This window comes from Bubalus bubalis, chromosome 5 (assembly GCF_019923935.1).
Source record: "Bubalus bubalis isolate 160015118507 breed Murrah chromosome 5, NDDB_SH_1, whole genome shotgun sequence".
NCBI classification, from domain to species: Eukaryota; Metazoa; Chordata; class Mammalia; order Artiodactyla; family Bovidae; genus Bubalus; species Bubalus bubalis.
This window is the reverse complement of record NC_059161.1, coordinates 51161927-51178867: the sequence shown is the minus strand read 5'-3', so window position 1 is coordinate 51178867 and position 16941 is coordinate 51161927. Positions and strand designations below refer to the sequence as shown.

At 35.6% G+C, this 16941-nt stretch overlaps 1 protein-coding gene across 18 annotated transcripts in view; it reads right to left on the bottom strand.

Moving 5' to 3' along the window:
• CDC42BPA (CDC42 binding protein kinase alpha) overlaps positions 1-16941 on the bottom strand; it is a 297113-nt gene that overhangs the window by 6066 nt on the left and 274106 nt on the right. For 10 of the 18 annotated variants that reach the window (XM_044943085.2, XM_006062426.4, XM_044943088.2 and 7 more), the window contains 6 exons: positions 15815-15912; positions 13268-13352; positions 10209-10332; positions 9423-9540; positions 4206-4391; positions 1400-1517 (listed from right to left, as the gene is read on the bottom strand). In XM_044943085.2, coding sequence (XP_044799020.1) covers positions 1400-1517; positions 4206-4391; positions 9423-9540; positions 10209-10332; positions 13268-13352; positions 15815-15912 — 729 coding nt within the window. Of the gene's footprint in view, positions 1-1399; positions 1518-4205; positions 4392-4411; positions 6712-9422; positions 9541-10208; positions 12953-13267; positions 13353-15814; positions 15913-16941 lie in introns of those variants that run through there. The other 8 variants (XM_044943086.2, XM_006062439.4, XM_044943087.2 and 5 more) reach the window with 4 other exon arrangements.

The window sequence follows — 16941 nt, the reverse complement described above, 5'->3', positions numbered from 1 at the left end:
AGAAAGACTGAGATGTGTTGAGGCTTTAGCACAACTACAAGGTATCGATGGTTTCGAGTTCCTGCTGGTTTAACAAATCCCTAAAATTGAGTTACGTTACATTCAGAATTCAGTGAAATGTCAAGAGGTGACTGTCAAAGGATATGTACTTAATGATCACCCACATTCAGATGTCTTCATAGACTGACCAGGAGCCTGCCTGCTGAAGCCCTGTCCTTGGTGATCTGACAGCTTCCTTCCAGCTTCTTTCCTGAGCCCCTCAAATGTGTCACCATAATCTACTTACTGCAGAAGTTACCAGTGCTGGGTGTACGTTGCATATTACACTATGGAGCTTTAAAAATACCAGTGCCTGGGCCCCTGACCAACAATCCCAGACCAACAAAAGCAGAATTCCCAACTTAACTTTTAAAAAGCCCTTCTGATGATTCTAGAATGCATCTCAGGTTGAGAACCACTGACTGAGCCTCACTCCCTAGGAGATCTGCTCCCTCCCAACACTCCATCCTGTTTCTAGAGGTGTCTGTCGCTAGACGTGCTGATTTTCATTTGTTGATGTGTTTCTTTGGATAGGCACTCTTTACTTTTTCGTTGCCGATCTTCTCTGTCTTAGATTATAACCTAATTGAAGGCATAAATCATTTTTTTAAGATTTCTCTTCCAATTCCACACCTAGTATAGTCTTCAATTTAACAAAAAGCCATAATGTGGAGTTACTGTTTTAAAAATTCTGTCATTCTGAATAAAAAACCCAAACCACCATAGAGTTCTGCTGCTCTGCTTACTAATGTGTGTGACCTTACGCAAGTTATCTTGTCGGAGTTTCAGTTTTCTTCATTTATAAATAAGAAAATGAATTCTACCTTATGGGGGTCTTGTGGGAACTGAGCTCTCAATACACAGAGAATAAAATGTCAGAAGGATGGTGTCTGACAGGGCTGCCTAGCACTTAGTGCATTCTTCCTGGGCTCCTTTCCTCCATCCTAGTGATCATTTATAGAACCTCACCTCTGTGATTTACACTTTTTCTTTTCAAGTCTGGGAGAATTCCTTTCATACAGTCAAACCACCCTAATCTTAAAAAACTGAGATGGGCTGTTTTGACTGAACAGCAAAGGGGACAATCTGAAAACTGTGGTCCTAGGCAGGGTCTCTTCCCCAGAGTTCTAGATGGTGATTTGGGAGGTTGGGCACTTCTCATCATGGTTTGTAGTATTACCTGTCTGTCTCCCAGATGGACTGTGACCTCTAGAGGGACCCCATGACGACTTTTGTAACACCTGCACTTGCGCCTACAAGGCGTTACCCAGCCGGCTCGGAGACACCGACACCCAGTGATGCATGAGTGCATGGCTGCTGCTTTGCTCTGGATGTGCCTCCTGCAGCCCAGGCTACTTACTTGCAGATAGGCCACTGCTGGCGCTCATGGAGCGACCGGGTTCAGGGCGGGATTTGGTGATAGACGGAATACTGACCGAGCCACTGAATGCTGTCCGACTTTCCTGAGGCCGAGGGTTCTAGGATCAAAAGAGAAAGAAAAATTCTTCATCCAGAGAGAAACTGATTTTCGACAGAGAGGTCTATTTTTCACCCTAATCTCAAGAAATAAAGTTGTTTAGTCTATAGTGATACAGAACACAAAACAAATTATATAATACCTCCCACCCACAAAGGTGCTAAAGCCCTAACAGAAATAGACCTCAGGCCAATCAAACGTAAGTGCTTATCCTTATACTCACCGAAATACTTATCAGTAAATAAGAAGTTTTTGTTGTTGTGAGAACAGTAAGTGAAAGTTATATGGTTAGAAGTGACAATGAAACGCAGAATTACATGGACATCTGCAGAGAACTGAAGCAAAGGTTTTACTATGTCTGACATTTTTATTTCCTTAGGAAAACTCAAAAGCTGACTCAGCCTGTTGAGAAGAGAGTCACTTAAAAGCATGTTCTTCTCAAGTACTCCTTCTACTGTTCTGATACCAAAAGTGCCACTTGCATGTTCCCACTCTGGTCACCAGGCAGCCTCCCCGCCTCACGGACAAAGCAGCGCGAGTCCTAACTATGGCGTCTGTGACCATCGCGGCCTGGGTGAGGCGATTTAACTTGGGAACGCTGGCGGGAAAGTTCTCCATCTAATACTGAATGGTTCTGGGGCCCAATGTAGGAGAATGAGCTACGGAATGCTTTGAAAGGTACAGACACCTAGACAGGTGAGGTGTAGGTCCAGCCTTCTGAACAGCTCCTTCACGGCCCCAAACTTTTCAGACCAGAAGGTCTGGGGCTGGCTGGTACCTGAGAGAAGGTTACAACAACACAATAACGCAGGGCCCAAGCCAGCAATCAGGAAAACATGCGCTAATACATCTCTTGAAAAACTCCAACTCATACAGTTTAAAGAATCACACACATTGAAAGTTGGCAGGCTGGCTGCCTTCAAATACCACCACTGCCATTTTGGTTCATATATCAAAGTTGCAAAGTCCATGTAATTCTTATTGTGTTATTTGTTTAAAGCAAATGTTTTACCTTTTTTTTTTTCTCTAACAAAATAAAAAATTTAAAATGGAAACAGTCAGTGCTAGCATTTCAACATCCACTCACGGGAGCCATGTGAGGTGCCAGTGACATGCGTACGATGCAGCAGAGGAAAGCTCAAGAGAGACAGGGTATCAGTTGCAACCTTTCCACTTTTATTGTCTCTGCTATGAACCTTAAGGTACCTTGTTATTGTCCTTTTCTATAAAACAAACCTACTCTAGGAAAAATGGCAAAAATGAAGGCCTATAAAAATACCAGTGGTTTAGTAACACTGAATATTGAGGTAATAAAAGAACGACACGCAGAAGGTGTGCTCTGGAAAAATTAAAAAAAATACGCAAATCCAACAGTTTTGTCATTCATCCAGCTGAAGTTCAACTTCAGTATAAAGTAATATGAAACTTAATCTGACGGTCCTTTCACAAATATGCTTAAGATTAGGGCAAGATGTCCACTAATAGTCGTGCTTCTCTTTATAGATGACTAACTTAAGTAACATTTCCACCATCTTTTATATCAAAAATTCTTGACTGATTCGTTAAACAACCTCCTCTAGAATCCACTCACTGTAATCTGTTACCAAGCAAACAAACTAAGGCTTAGTTTATCATAAGTAATCGTATGTCATCAAACAAGACATGTAAATAACATAATGTCAGTGACAATGACATTTAAAACACAATTTAGAATAATTTTATAATACAAACAAAAATAGAAAAATAAACTCCCCCTACACATAGTTTTCTTATTGGAAAATGACTAAATATACAGATAAAAAATGGATGCTATTTTTTTTCTAAGTTACAGGAAATGGGTTTGCGTGATGTAATCCAAATATTATCTGCAAGACAAACTTGAGAAAATGCCCCCTTGAAATCAGTACATATTTCTTGATGGAAATAAGGATATTCAGCTTGAATGGCTGCCAGCTCTCTGCCCACTGCAGAGCTGCTAGTTACAAGGATGCAAGGCTGCATGGAAGGACCCAGGCCGCGGTCCCCCAGAATGCAGCACACTCTGCTTTTTTGTCGTGTTGATTTACTTCTCTTATTTTGCATCCTGACTAGCATTAAAGGTGCATCAGCAACTCAAATACTAATAAGACTACCTTCTTTTGGCAATTTTTCCTGTTAGTCACTGATACTACTATACTTTATATTTTTAAGAATTGTGAGCTCTTTGGAAGGGGGTTTATTGTAGATATAAGGCCTGTAGACAGGCCTACTACAGACTTCACTAAATATTAAAAATTTCTCTGAACTGCACTGGTTAATGAGCTAACAAGCTATTAAAAATTCAGAAATTCTAGGACCTGTTTTTTTGTTTAACAGAATAAAGACTTACTTGGGGGCTATTTCTTATAATATCTGTAATGAAATATATCATGATGGGATTATCTTATATTAAACATAGAAAAACCTCCAATACTGTTTTAGAAATAAAACTGAAATCTTCCCTAGTCCTTATCTTTTTCCTCAAAAGAAGAAACAAAGTAGAACTTGAAGAGAGAAGAGGAGGAAGAGGAAGGATAGAAGTCTGGCAGCAGAGAAACAGGCCACAGGAAAACGTACACAGAATGTACCCCCTTGGCAGTGTTACTTATTGAAGCCAGGCAGAGATCCGCACATGGTTAGTACAAGTTAACACCTAACTCAGCTTTCATACCCTCAGAGTCATAAAGCTTGGTGTACCAGGGACAGAGCGCAGAGACGGGGAATATTCAGGGTTTATGGAATCAGGAGAGAGAAATTTTTCAGCAGAATTAACAGTCATGTGATAGATGTGCTCAAAGTTGATCGGAGAGGAGATCAGACCGGAGTGATGATGAGGGGATGGATAAGGGAAACCCGGCTATCAAAACAACAAAAAGAAAAAAGGTAATGAGGTAATGAAAATGGATTCACCAGATATATGTGACATTTCAGACAACATGCATGTAGAAAACCATGAAGCATCTCGCATCAATAACTGAATCCATCATGAAATACTTTTAGGCCTTAGAAAGTTAAATTTTGTAATCTTCTTGCCAGATACTTGAAGAGTTGATTTGCAAAAAGTCATTTGCCTTGTAAGATTATTCTCTTTTATTGCTGTCATCAAGATGAGTAGAAACTGGACTTTCAGAAATACAAGTAGATTTTTGAAATTTAGTTCAGTGTTCTCCTTTGATTGTGATATAATCAAAACATGGCAAAAAATCTAAACAAAAACATTAAGGATAGAAAAAGCAAGAAATAATTAAAGAACAAGTGAACCTATTAATACAACCAGCCTCTCACCAGAAGCATTATGAAAGTGTTCCTTGAGAAACTGAAACCATTTCCTGTATTTATAGACTTGACATGTGTTTGCTTTTACTGATCTTATCTTCCTATAATGAGTAACTCTAGAATGTACTGTATGCTTGGTGGCTCCTGCCTGCAATGCAGGAGACCTGGGTTCGATTCCTGGATCAGGAAGATCCCCTGGAGAAGGAAATGGCAACCCACTCCAGTATGCTTGCTTGGAAAATCTCATGTATGGAGGAGCCCATGTCCACCGGGTCGCAAAGAGTCGGACATGACTGAGCGACTACCTGAGTGAATGGAATGTACTAATTATTGGTTTACCTATAAGTAGCCCAAGCTTATCTCCACTTAGACACCTGGAGAACATGTTTGTTTTTTAACAAGAGAACAACCTTTTCTTCAATGTTCAAGTGTAATTAAAAAAAAAAAAGAAATAATTTAACACTAAAGACACAGAACAAAGTTTTTGAAAACAAGGACTCTAGTTTTTCATGTAATATAATTTGTGGATATATGGAGATATCACTTAGCACCCAATCACCTTCTCTTATGGGAATTTTCAAAGTTCAGTTCTTAAGAACTATGTTTCAAGAAAACATCCTAAGATCACCTCATTAAAGACAGAGACTGAATGACTTCCCAGCGAGATGCTGACTGATATTCTCATGAGTTGAGATGAGGTTGCTTTGTTAAAAAAAAAAATCTGATAAATTAGGGAAGCTTAAAAGAAAGCCTCCTATATAAGATATTATTTTAAATTTAGAGATGTGTGTTAAATCAATACTTACTAAGCTTTTTTCCAAAAGGAAAAACTATTCATGGGCATATAACTATGACTTTAAGAAGTAAAATTACTTCTTAAAAGTCTAAAAGGTCATTGAGCTAGAAATTTTATTTATTAACAATTTTAGGAACAGGTGAAAGACTAGGAGAAGTTTTATGTGCTAAAAAAAATGAAATCTTTTGGAGATAAAATATTACTCTTTAATTCAGCTTGAGACAAATCTATTCTTTATTACCAGTATCCACTTATGAAAAAAGGTAGATGACAAAAAGGATCCCAGGAAACTACTACAGTATGTATTCGTAAGACACACATGCTATTTTATATTAATTGCTTATATTCTCTTGGTTCACTAAGCCACACATGAAAGATTCACACTGATATAGGACAGAAAACAAAAAATGACTCCCTACCCTTACTATCTTTTCCACACTTGTGAGGCAAACAACCTGTTTCAGTATCATTTTGGTACAAAGGAAACAGAATAATCTTCCAAAGACATTCAATAAACTTTCTAAGCTTATAAGCATTTCACAGGAAGGCAATACTGATTTGAATAAGTTAAACATAAAAATGTCTGGGGTACATGCTCTTTGCACAAATGACAACCTAGCTTTGGTATTTGAAAGTGCTTCTTATATATGTTAACATTAGATGAATTTAATTCATCTTTTTCTTTTTTTGGAATAGTTCATTAAATATAGAAAACTACAGTGGAAGGAACATACTAAAATCTGAGATTAAAATATCACAAGCTTTTCAATACATGTATACATATATATATATATACACACACAGATACAGACATGCATATTATTTTCTTTTCAGACATGCATATTATTGTGTTGTTTACCAATGTTTACTCCAAGATAAGCACAGTTCTGGTAAGACAGTATATCAAAAGATATTTGTTAAGTGATTAAACGGATGCTTATGAAAAGTCCCAGCTTTTATGTTCTTAGCTGGTAAAAGGAAGAAAGTCAGGTGAAAATAAAGTGAGACTGTGAAAAACAGAAGTTCAGACGCATAACATTTTTGCTACAATAAATACTCCATGTACAGGTGAACAGGTTTCAAAAATTTACACCAACTTCTTGTCCTGGAAATTCAAAAGTGTTTATATGATAAGAAAACATGAAATGAACATTAAAAACTGAATTGCACTGTTAGGGCAAAAAATCACTTTTGTTAATGACAAAAGAACCAGCGAGGCAGTCAGTGGTTAACAAGATCAGTGATACAAATACTGAAAATCAAGAGGTCTAATGGGAATAAGTAGCCAGCAGAGAAGGCCATGTGTCATGGAGTGAGACCAGGGATGAACCTTTAGGAAATGCTATCTGAACTTATTTTGCACAGTAATTAAGACTGGATCTTATTTTGAACAGCAACAACAAAAAAGGAGATTTCCTTTACTTTAAGTGGTCAGAGGGTAAAGGGAGGAAAAGGAGGGATACTGTGATACAAAATTTATTACTATGTTTGAAATTTGACATTTTGCTTCTGTGTACATATTCAGGGTGTAGAAAGACCAAATCTTATTGTGTATGAAGGTCTGAAAGAATTCTGAAACATTAGCAAACTAATTTTTCACCTGGTCAAGCATTTCACATGGTCATTCATTTTATTAAATCCTGAAACTATTTCACCTATAATGGAATTTATAGAAAAATTTTCCATAATTCTTTTTGCTATGTTGTTGGAATATAATGAGAGGAAAACTATATTCTTTTTTGTGCACAAATATGAAGCATGTGTGAAATAAAGCTTAATTTTGAAAGGATAATACACCTTAAAACTTTGTTCACTACTGAAATAATTTTGTGTTTGTTGATGTGTTGTTTTGCAACATATGGATAAATTTGAAATTTGTATTCCTCCTGGTGCGCTACAATCCACAAGATTGCAAAGAGTCAAACATGACTGGAGTGACTTAGCATGTATGCACATATCCCTCCAAAATGCTAACTATGTAGCAAGTGTTAAAAACTATTTGTTATTTAAATTTCAAAAAGTTACATTAAGATAGTATATAACACTTGTTCTATCAAATATAAGCTATATATATATTCACATTTCAACTGTTTATCATAATTACAAATTTCTCTCTCCTAAGGTACTTTGTATGTAACACTGTAGCTTCCGTAAAAAAAATGAGAGAAGCTTTGAACTGTATGGTTCCGTTATGTTTACTTCTGAGAGAAAAGGAAACCCAGACTGAGGGATTTCAGACTAAGGGCCTAAACAAATGTTCAGAATGGGCAAGGAATAGAGAAAATGCTGAAATCTGATTCCCAGGCAAAAACTGAAAAAAACAGTGTATTACATATGATAGATTAGTAAAACAGTTTAATATTTAAATGCGGCCTTTATTTATGCTCATAATTTTCGGCTTAATATTTATGTTCAGCCTTAAATGTCTTACTTTGTTTTAATTACTACATCAAGATTGGCTGTAATCTTTTTGCATACTTTATATTTACCCAGCACAGCTAATAAAAATCCCCATTTCAAAAGGATAAACGACTATTGTGAATGATTTGAAAAGAAGGAATAGTACTATAATCACATAATGTCTTGATGATAATTGGTAAAATTGGTAAAAAAAAAAAATGACAGCAGGAATGTCATATTCATTCAAAAACAGAACCAACTGGTTAATTGAGATATTTATAATGTGGAACTCAGATTCAAATTAATGCAGATTTTTTTTGGTTCCTTCCATGAAATGGATGCAAGACTACCCTTAAGAGTTTAATAAAAAAACTTCATTGTACAAATTGTGTTACCTGTTATTTTTTCTGTCAGTGATAGACATTTTTATCTTCTATCACAGTACAGTTAGTAATGTGGGTATTTAACACAGACTTTCTTAGAAAGAGCTTTGGGTTAAGATTCACAAATCATCTCCCAGACTGCCACAGTATATAAATTATGCCTAAAATTCTGTGCAAAATCTAGATGCTGTCACCACTGATCAAAAGAGTCACGTTAAAGTTTCAAAAGGAAATGGCAACCTACTCCAGTATTCTTGCCTGAAGAATTCCATGGATGGACTACAGTCCATGGGGTCACAAAGAGTCGGATACGACGGAGTGACTACCACACATAGTTGGAGAATACCATAATACTGAAATGTTAAGTATAAACAGAGCTTGGCTAATTAGCTAATTCCAGATTAAGATTAATATTCTTAATCTCAATATATTAGGTCTAAGAATCCAATCTTCATGTTGTTAAAAAAAAAAGAAAATTTCCAATTTGTATTTTTTTTTATATAAGACTGACTAGGTAACATGTTTGTAATTAGGCAAATGAAAAAGATTTAATTTCATAATCAGATGAGAAGTGTGACCATTAATGAACAAGCTAATATGGTTTCGATGGGAGGTGGGCCAAATATCTGTGTTGAATTTCTATAACTTAGTGAAATTTTAGTGATTTGGTACCAAAGTTCTGAATCTTGGTATACAGCCTCTCCATATCTGGTTTATTTCTCCAAAATGGTAAATCTAGATATGGGAGAAGTTTATAGGAGATGCAACTAAATAAGAATTGGTATGCTTGTTATTTGATATGTAGCTAAATTTAACATTTTTTCATGTTATGTCATCATGCATCTTACATATATCGTGATATTCTGAGATAAACATTTCCTCATTACACCAATATATCCTTTCAACTCATATGTATTTAGGCACACACATATATGTGTATACACACACACATTCATATTTATATATATATCTGCTCCCTCGCACCTTATTCTTAACCCCATCTATATTCACATTCAGTCTTCATTTCTCTTACCATGGGCAGGTCTTTTAGGATCTGTATTCCATCTCCTGGACCCATATGTGCTATGTGGTTAAAATTAGTTGGGTTAGAAATTAATTTATTTCTCATTTCTGGATCTCGTAACATCTCCCTGCAAGAAAAAACATCTGTTTAGATACTTTTGTTCCATGACCAATCTAGATAATTTTAGAGAAAAGTATATTCAATTTTTTTCATAAAAATAAACTGTGAAATCATGTTAACAAGGACAGAATTAAAATAATAGAACATACTAAATAAAATTTTAACTTAGAAGATTTTGTTTTAAATTTAAAAGATCTTATGCTTTTTGGTGGGAAAACAGAGTTAGTATTTAAATATGAAACAAGTTCTTACCCTACCGATAATTCTGAATATTTTATGGATGTCCTTTTAAATAATTGCTAATATATTAGAAATGGTTTTGTGTGTAACTGGACATACTACAAGGCTACTCCTCATGAAGAGAACAGTTAATCTGCATAGATATGTTCTATGTTTTTTATAAAGGCCCACATTCTAAAACTTGTATCTATTATATATACATAGGAGAAATAAATCAAAATATGGTACTTTAATCTAGTACATACTCACAATTTGGAGGGTATTTATTAAAATTACACTGAGAAATACATTAATTATTGCAGTTTTTAAAATCACAGAGAATGACTGACAGGCTTTCAGAGATCAAATTTTCCTTCCTATCAAATCTAATATTAACACCAAATGGTCCTTCTGGTGCTGAGAGCGTCTCTGGACGAGCACAAATGAAACATCTACCTCCTCTGTTGCATTCTTTCCTCTTCCGGAACTCTGAAAGAGTAACGCCTCTTATTGTTAATATTTCTAACCATTTGCTTCCGGCTATTATCCGATGTTTCAGGAACTACCAGTTCATCCCCTTCTGTTAAAAAAAAAAAAAACAAAAGGCAGCAAAGAACAATGATATTCTTTAAAGTACTAAAATGCATTTTATTCATTAATCCCCAAGATGGTACAATGTCAATCAATACAAGCATATGCAATTCTGATTTAAAAGTTGTGTGCTGATAATCACAGTAAATAAGTAATAATTTTCAACAGAACATAAGTAAACAAATATATGCTGAAATCAAACATAGCTTACAAAGTATATTTTCACTTTTATTTGATTACAAACATAAAATGGTACAATTTTACTAGGAGAAAAAAAGAAAAATGTAGCTGCCTTGGTGTCCCGTCACTTTGGTTACCCCATCCTCAATATCTCTATACCAACTTCTCCCTCCTTCCAAGTATTTGTTTCAATGGCTTAAGATGTTAAAAAGTTCTTATTGTTAACCTGCACAGCAATCAGGCATAAATTCTGAATTATTCACAGAAATGATACCAACTAAGCATTTCTCTCGTTGCAGGTGGATTCTTTACCATCTGAGCCATCAGGGAAGCCCATTATGTATACTAAAACATTTTCTCTGAAGTTCCAATTTATAAGATGTGGAGTAAAGGAAAGGAATTGTGTTTCCTATACACTAGTTTCTTTATACTAGTTTATATACTAGTTTCTTTACTAAAGGTAAGAATCTTATTCCTATTCCTACTCTCCTGATCTTGGGGGGATACATAATTATATACACCTAGTCATCTAATGCCCATATCTTTCCATTTTAATACCTGGAAGTAAACAAAACTCTCAACCATGGATGCTGGAATATGGTGAACATACTGTAAAATAGACAACTGTATCCATACAACACAAGGAGTATCATTCTCTAAATAAGATAAGGAAAAAGAGAAAAGCCAATCTTTAGAGAAGTTTTTAACAGCCAGAAAGCTAAAGTGAGAAAAAGGAAGTGGGAAGAAACCAAGGGGGCCTGTAAACCAAGCCAAAGTAACATGATCAGTAAAAGAGCAACAGTCCCCTTGTAGCAAAATAAATAACTTAGTCAGATTGCTTCCCTAATACCAAAAGTTAAAATGATAATTTTTAAAAAGTAGATGAGAATTTGAGAATTATGAAGGTAAAGCAGATGAGTAACAGTGGCAATGGGAGATTTTGGACAGCCAGAGGGCTGCAAGGGCACTCTGAGCTCTTGAGAGATGAAAGAGAAATAGACAAAATAGGGAGAAGACAAGAAAGAAACAGAATCTCCAGGAAATAGGATTTCCTTTCCTTTCTAAAGGACAAAGACTACTATGTTGTCGAGTCTTCCTTCTCCAAACTCCACCTTTATTCCTGGCCTAGAGTAGAAAGATGAAAGCATAAAAAAAGACAAAATGGAAAAGGTTTTATTCTGTAGACACAAACTGGATAATGGACACATTTTAAGATTATCATGGTTACAGTACACAGTGAAAACAGAGTAGATTTAATCTTACACAAATATTTAGAGTTCTCTAAGAAACAGATGGCTTCCCAGGTGGCGCTAGTGGTAAAGAACCCGCCTGCCAATGCTGGAGACAGACTCAAGTTCAACCCCTGGGTTGAGAAGATTCCCTGGAGAAGGAAACGGTAATCCACTCCAGTATTCTTGCCTGGAGAATTCCATGGACAGAGGAGCCTGGAGGTCTATAGTCCATGGGGTAGCAAAGAGTTGAACATGACTGAGTGAGCCACTAAGAAACAGATACAAAATTAAGTATCAAGTCTTGGAGGCAGGGGCCGTAAAGCACAGGTTCACGGTGAATCCATCACTGAGCAGGACTCATTTCTAATACCCGAATGTCCTTTCTCAAGTCTAACTGAATATCCTCTTAGCATAGGACTTCTCCTGCAGTCACCTGTCTGTATACCAAGAAGCCTTCAGTGCCAAGAAGATGTGCCAGAGCACCAAATCTGAAGCTAAGCATTTGTGTGTATGTTAGTACTAAAAACAAATAAGCAAAACAGAAACAACAAACTTTTGATGTTTTTTTGTTGTTAGATGATACAAATTTATTGGAAGAGTATGGGGGAAAAAAAGAAAGGCATAAAGAATATAATTAATCCCAACTACCCAGAGATAATAGCTAAGTATAAACATTTTAATGTGTTTTCTTAATAGCAATGTTTTTCTTATATTTAAGTCAATTTTAATTATTATTTTTCAGTACATAATGTACCACTAATTACATCTGCATTAACTAGATCTACCACAAAAGATCATAAATTTATGATACCTCTGTTATGGAGAAATTTGTTGCTAAGACATGAGAATACTACATAGAAGACAGAATTATAATAATCTCTGTTAAAAATAAGATTTTAATTGGTCACAACTTGCTTATTTAATGAGATGTGTGCAGTCTCCCTGGCTAGGACTCACTCCACTACTTTGGACACGGCCCTCACCCTGTCCGGGGCACTCAGGAGCCCATTCCGTCTTCCTGACCCTGGGCCCTCCAGTCACTTTCTTCTTGTCCCTGCTGCTTCTCCTGTCCACGTTGCTGTCAGCACTTCAAAAGTTTTAAGCGCTATGCACTGGCAGAAGATGTACTCCAACAGTCCCGAATCAGCACTCTGGGTGAGTTTTCACAATTTTAGTGCTACCAATTTTGGTTAGGTTCTACAGTATTAAGAGTACAGAAGAGACATTCAGTTATACTTTTTCTATTAACCTCAGTAATCCACAGAAAAATAACAAGGTAGGTCAGAAACAAATATTTTGCTTATACAGTTATGTGAGCCTGAACAGAATGACTTTTTGTCAAGTCGTTTATCCCAATATACTGAGAGAATGATAGTGGTCAACTGCACAGATCCTAGAGTAAGGTACACCTGAATTTAAGTGGCTCTGCAGTCAGTAAGTAGCTCTGTCTTTGGCAGTCAGCTTAGCGAGAATGTTTCTATGAAGCTCTCCTATTAATGTGTATTTTCTTACCTGCCATTTTATTTTTGAAATATATCAATCTAATCGTCTCCAAGCCTAAAAGATTTAATGATCCTTCACTGTTTAAGGGGCGAACCTAAAATAATAAAAAATAAAATTAATATTTTAACAAGGTTCAAAATTTAAATCATAAAACTTTGACATACTTGTAAAGCACACATTCTTAAGACTTTTATCTTTCCTCGTCAAAATATAGCCTTCTCAGAAATCAACAAAAAATTAAAATTAATTCTAACTAGAAAGGTATAAAATTATCTAATTTGTAATGATAAAATTTTAAAGAAAGAGTATTCTTGGCAAAAAAAAAAAGTGACATATATTTAAACCCTAAATTTAACTTTTAAAGCCACTAGCAAGCAGATGATGATACTAAGATATTAATACAGATACTTTAGGAATCTTATTTGAACTAAATGTACACACAAGACAGAGATAAAACTGTATGAGGAAAGGAAGGTCTGTCAATAAATGGTGATGGATCAATGCGTATCTACATGGAACAAATGAAACTGAATCCCTACTTCACACATTACACAAAAAATCAATTCCAAATGGATTGCACATAAAGGTAGAAGGCGAAACTTTTGAAAGGAAATAAAGATCTTATCTTTAAGACATGGAGGTAGGAAACAGTTTCTTAAGGAAAAAAAAAAACATGAACAATAAGAATGATTTATTTAACTACATTAAAATTTATCACAATGAATTTTCAGCAATAATAAATGTTCCCAAAATACACCATGAAAATTATTTGATAGGTCACAAACAGGAAAAAGATTCACCACACCTATCACTAACCCAGTATCTACAGTATATGAATAACTTCAATAAAGCAATTAAAAAAATGATCAACTAAACAGAAATAGGGATAAAAAACATGACCAGGCATTTCACAGAAGAGGAAATATGAACGATGAAGAAACATGAAAGATTATCCACAGCATAGCTAACAGAGGACATACAAATCGACACTTCATGAGGTAGCACTTGACAACCACAAATAAACTAGTTACAAAACTTTGAATTCTGACAATGGCATGGGGCATTAGGAAGTCATATACAGACGGCAGGAGTGTCAGCTGGCAGTTACTTTGGAAAAAGCTGTCGCTATCTTGTAAAGCTGAACACTTGCATGCTCTGTGTCCCATCAGTTCGTTCCTCGGCATATGACTTAAAAGAAACTCCTGCGCACACACACACCTGAAGACATATGCTGCGATGTTCACAATAGCAAAAAGCTGGGAAATAACTCATATGTCTGCTAATCAGAAGAATATATAGTGATCTATTCACCCAAGAGATTATTTTATAGCAGTGAAAAGCAATGAAGAAAAATACAGTACAATGTAACACGGATGAATCTTAGACACACAGTAAGTACATGAAGAAAGCAAGGCAAAAGATGATATACAACATTTTATTATTACCTCAAACACAAGCGAAACGAACAATACATTGCCTAGAAATATTTAAATATACAAAAATTCTGCATTTTAAGAAAAGCAAGGGAATGATGAACACAATGTTCAGGATAAAAAATACACAGGTAGATTCAGTGATATTTTGGTAATATCCTGGCTCTTAAGTTAGTTCATAAGAGGTCAGTTTATTATTATGTTTCCTTTATACATATTTCAAAATTCACATCGTAAAAATAAAAGGGAAAATTAATTGTAACCAGTCCGAATTTATAAAATCAAGGACCATATTTAGTTGTTTTATAAAATGTGGCAGTATTTATAAGAGCTTTTTCTACTGTTAAGGTTTAGAATTGGGGCAGATTTTGAAATAAGATCTTGGGTACTTTCTTTTACCTATCCCTCTAAATCCTGTCCCTCAACTAATGACACATGCTACATATATCAAGCTATCCTTCTTCACTTTTTGCAAAATAGACATTCTATAGTGGTAAAAATTTATGTTATCATGGGGGAATGTTAAAGGAAAATATTATAGTTTATTAGGAATATGTGAAACCTTTATTAACATAACTTTGGTTCTAATTTTAATCACTTTTCTAGCCCATGAAGTTTGTCCTCACAGGATTAAAACTGCATACCATTATGTGAAAAACAGTAAAATTACAAATGAAATGCTCCTTCAGAGTTCCTTAAAGTGAAAGGTAACACTGGCATTTTAAGTTACAGAATGTATTATAGTTGTTCATTATGATAATAATCATACTTTATATAGTGAAACTAAATGCAATAAAAATAGTATGGTGCTGAGCTACCTATAAAATTAACCAGCTTGAGTTTTCTTTTTTCTCTTAGCAAAGTCCCAAATTCCCACTTATATTATTCCATATGACAGAAAATGCTAAATTAGTGAAAAATAGCTAAATAGTCATATAGTGTTTCACTTATACTCATTTGTTCACTTAGCCCATATGTTTCTTTTTTTCCTGGCCACACCACACGGCATGCGGGATCTTAGTTCCCTGACCAGGGACTGAACCCACGCCCGCTGCAGTGGAAGTGTGTAGTCTTAACCACTGGGCTGCAAGGAGGTCCAGGCCGTATTTTAATGTTAAATTACCTTTTTGAGTGGGAGAGTCTGAATCCATTCCATGGAGTTCACATCAAAGATGTCAACTGCGTTTTCACTGTACACTGAGAGATACGGTGCATTGTAACCTGAGACATAGGAAGGAGAGAACAGAAGGCTGATTACCTGTAACTGTTAAATCCAAAACATTCTGAAAGATCTATGCTAAGGAACTGTAGAGTGGAATCCCACCAAATTCCAGTATCAATACAGATTAGCCACATCAAAACATTTTTGAAGTAAAAACCCCATCAATCATAAATGAAGAGGTTTTATGGCCATTACAATACAGAAGGAGTCTGTTAACACCAGGGGTATAATATTCCCTTGCCCAATACTAGTTCTATAAAGGGATTTCAGTACATTTAAAATAACGGATTCCTAAAGTAGTTAAGCTCTTGACAGTGAAACAAAGCTACAGAGCAGAGAAATCTTAAGAATTAGGTTCACATTTATGAATGCTTGGTAAAGCATCTGGCACAAAAAATGCTCAACATATACTTATGGATGAACTGAACATCAATAAATGGTGACACAAGCAAAGGTTAAATGATTACCCGGACTAAGGCCACAAATTTTTGACAGAGCTATTCATAAAAGCCAGATGTTGCAATTCTTATTCTAATTCCAATTCACACAACACTCAATTATTTTCTGACCAGGATTCATTCTAAACATGATGCCATAGATAAGAGTGTAAATTTCAAAAGAAACAAAACGTTAAGAATAGTTAAGCCTGGCTAGGTAGGATTACAAGTATTTTTCTTTTTATCTAGATTTCCCAATTTCTCTGTCGTAACATATGTGGCTCTCCTACATTTTCTTATACTGAACTTTTAAGCTTGACTGTCCTCATACCCACCATTCCTCCTATCTTGTTGCAGTGGAAGAGAATTCCCATCCTGCTCCATATCCTTCTTCCTGTGTTCTGACTTCCAGCCTCTTTGGCCTTCTTACTCTGTTTCTTATATTTAGCACAAGGTCAACCTTTTCCTGGCTCCCTAGCGGCTAGTTCCCTTCAGCATTTAAACATGCTCCAAGTATCTTCCACTAAAAACAAAACCGGCTGGATTAGATGCTCCTCCCGTGTGCCTCTACAGAACTTGTACTTTGGCTAC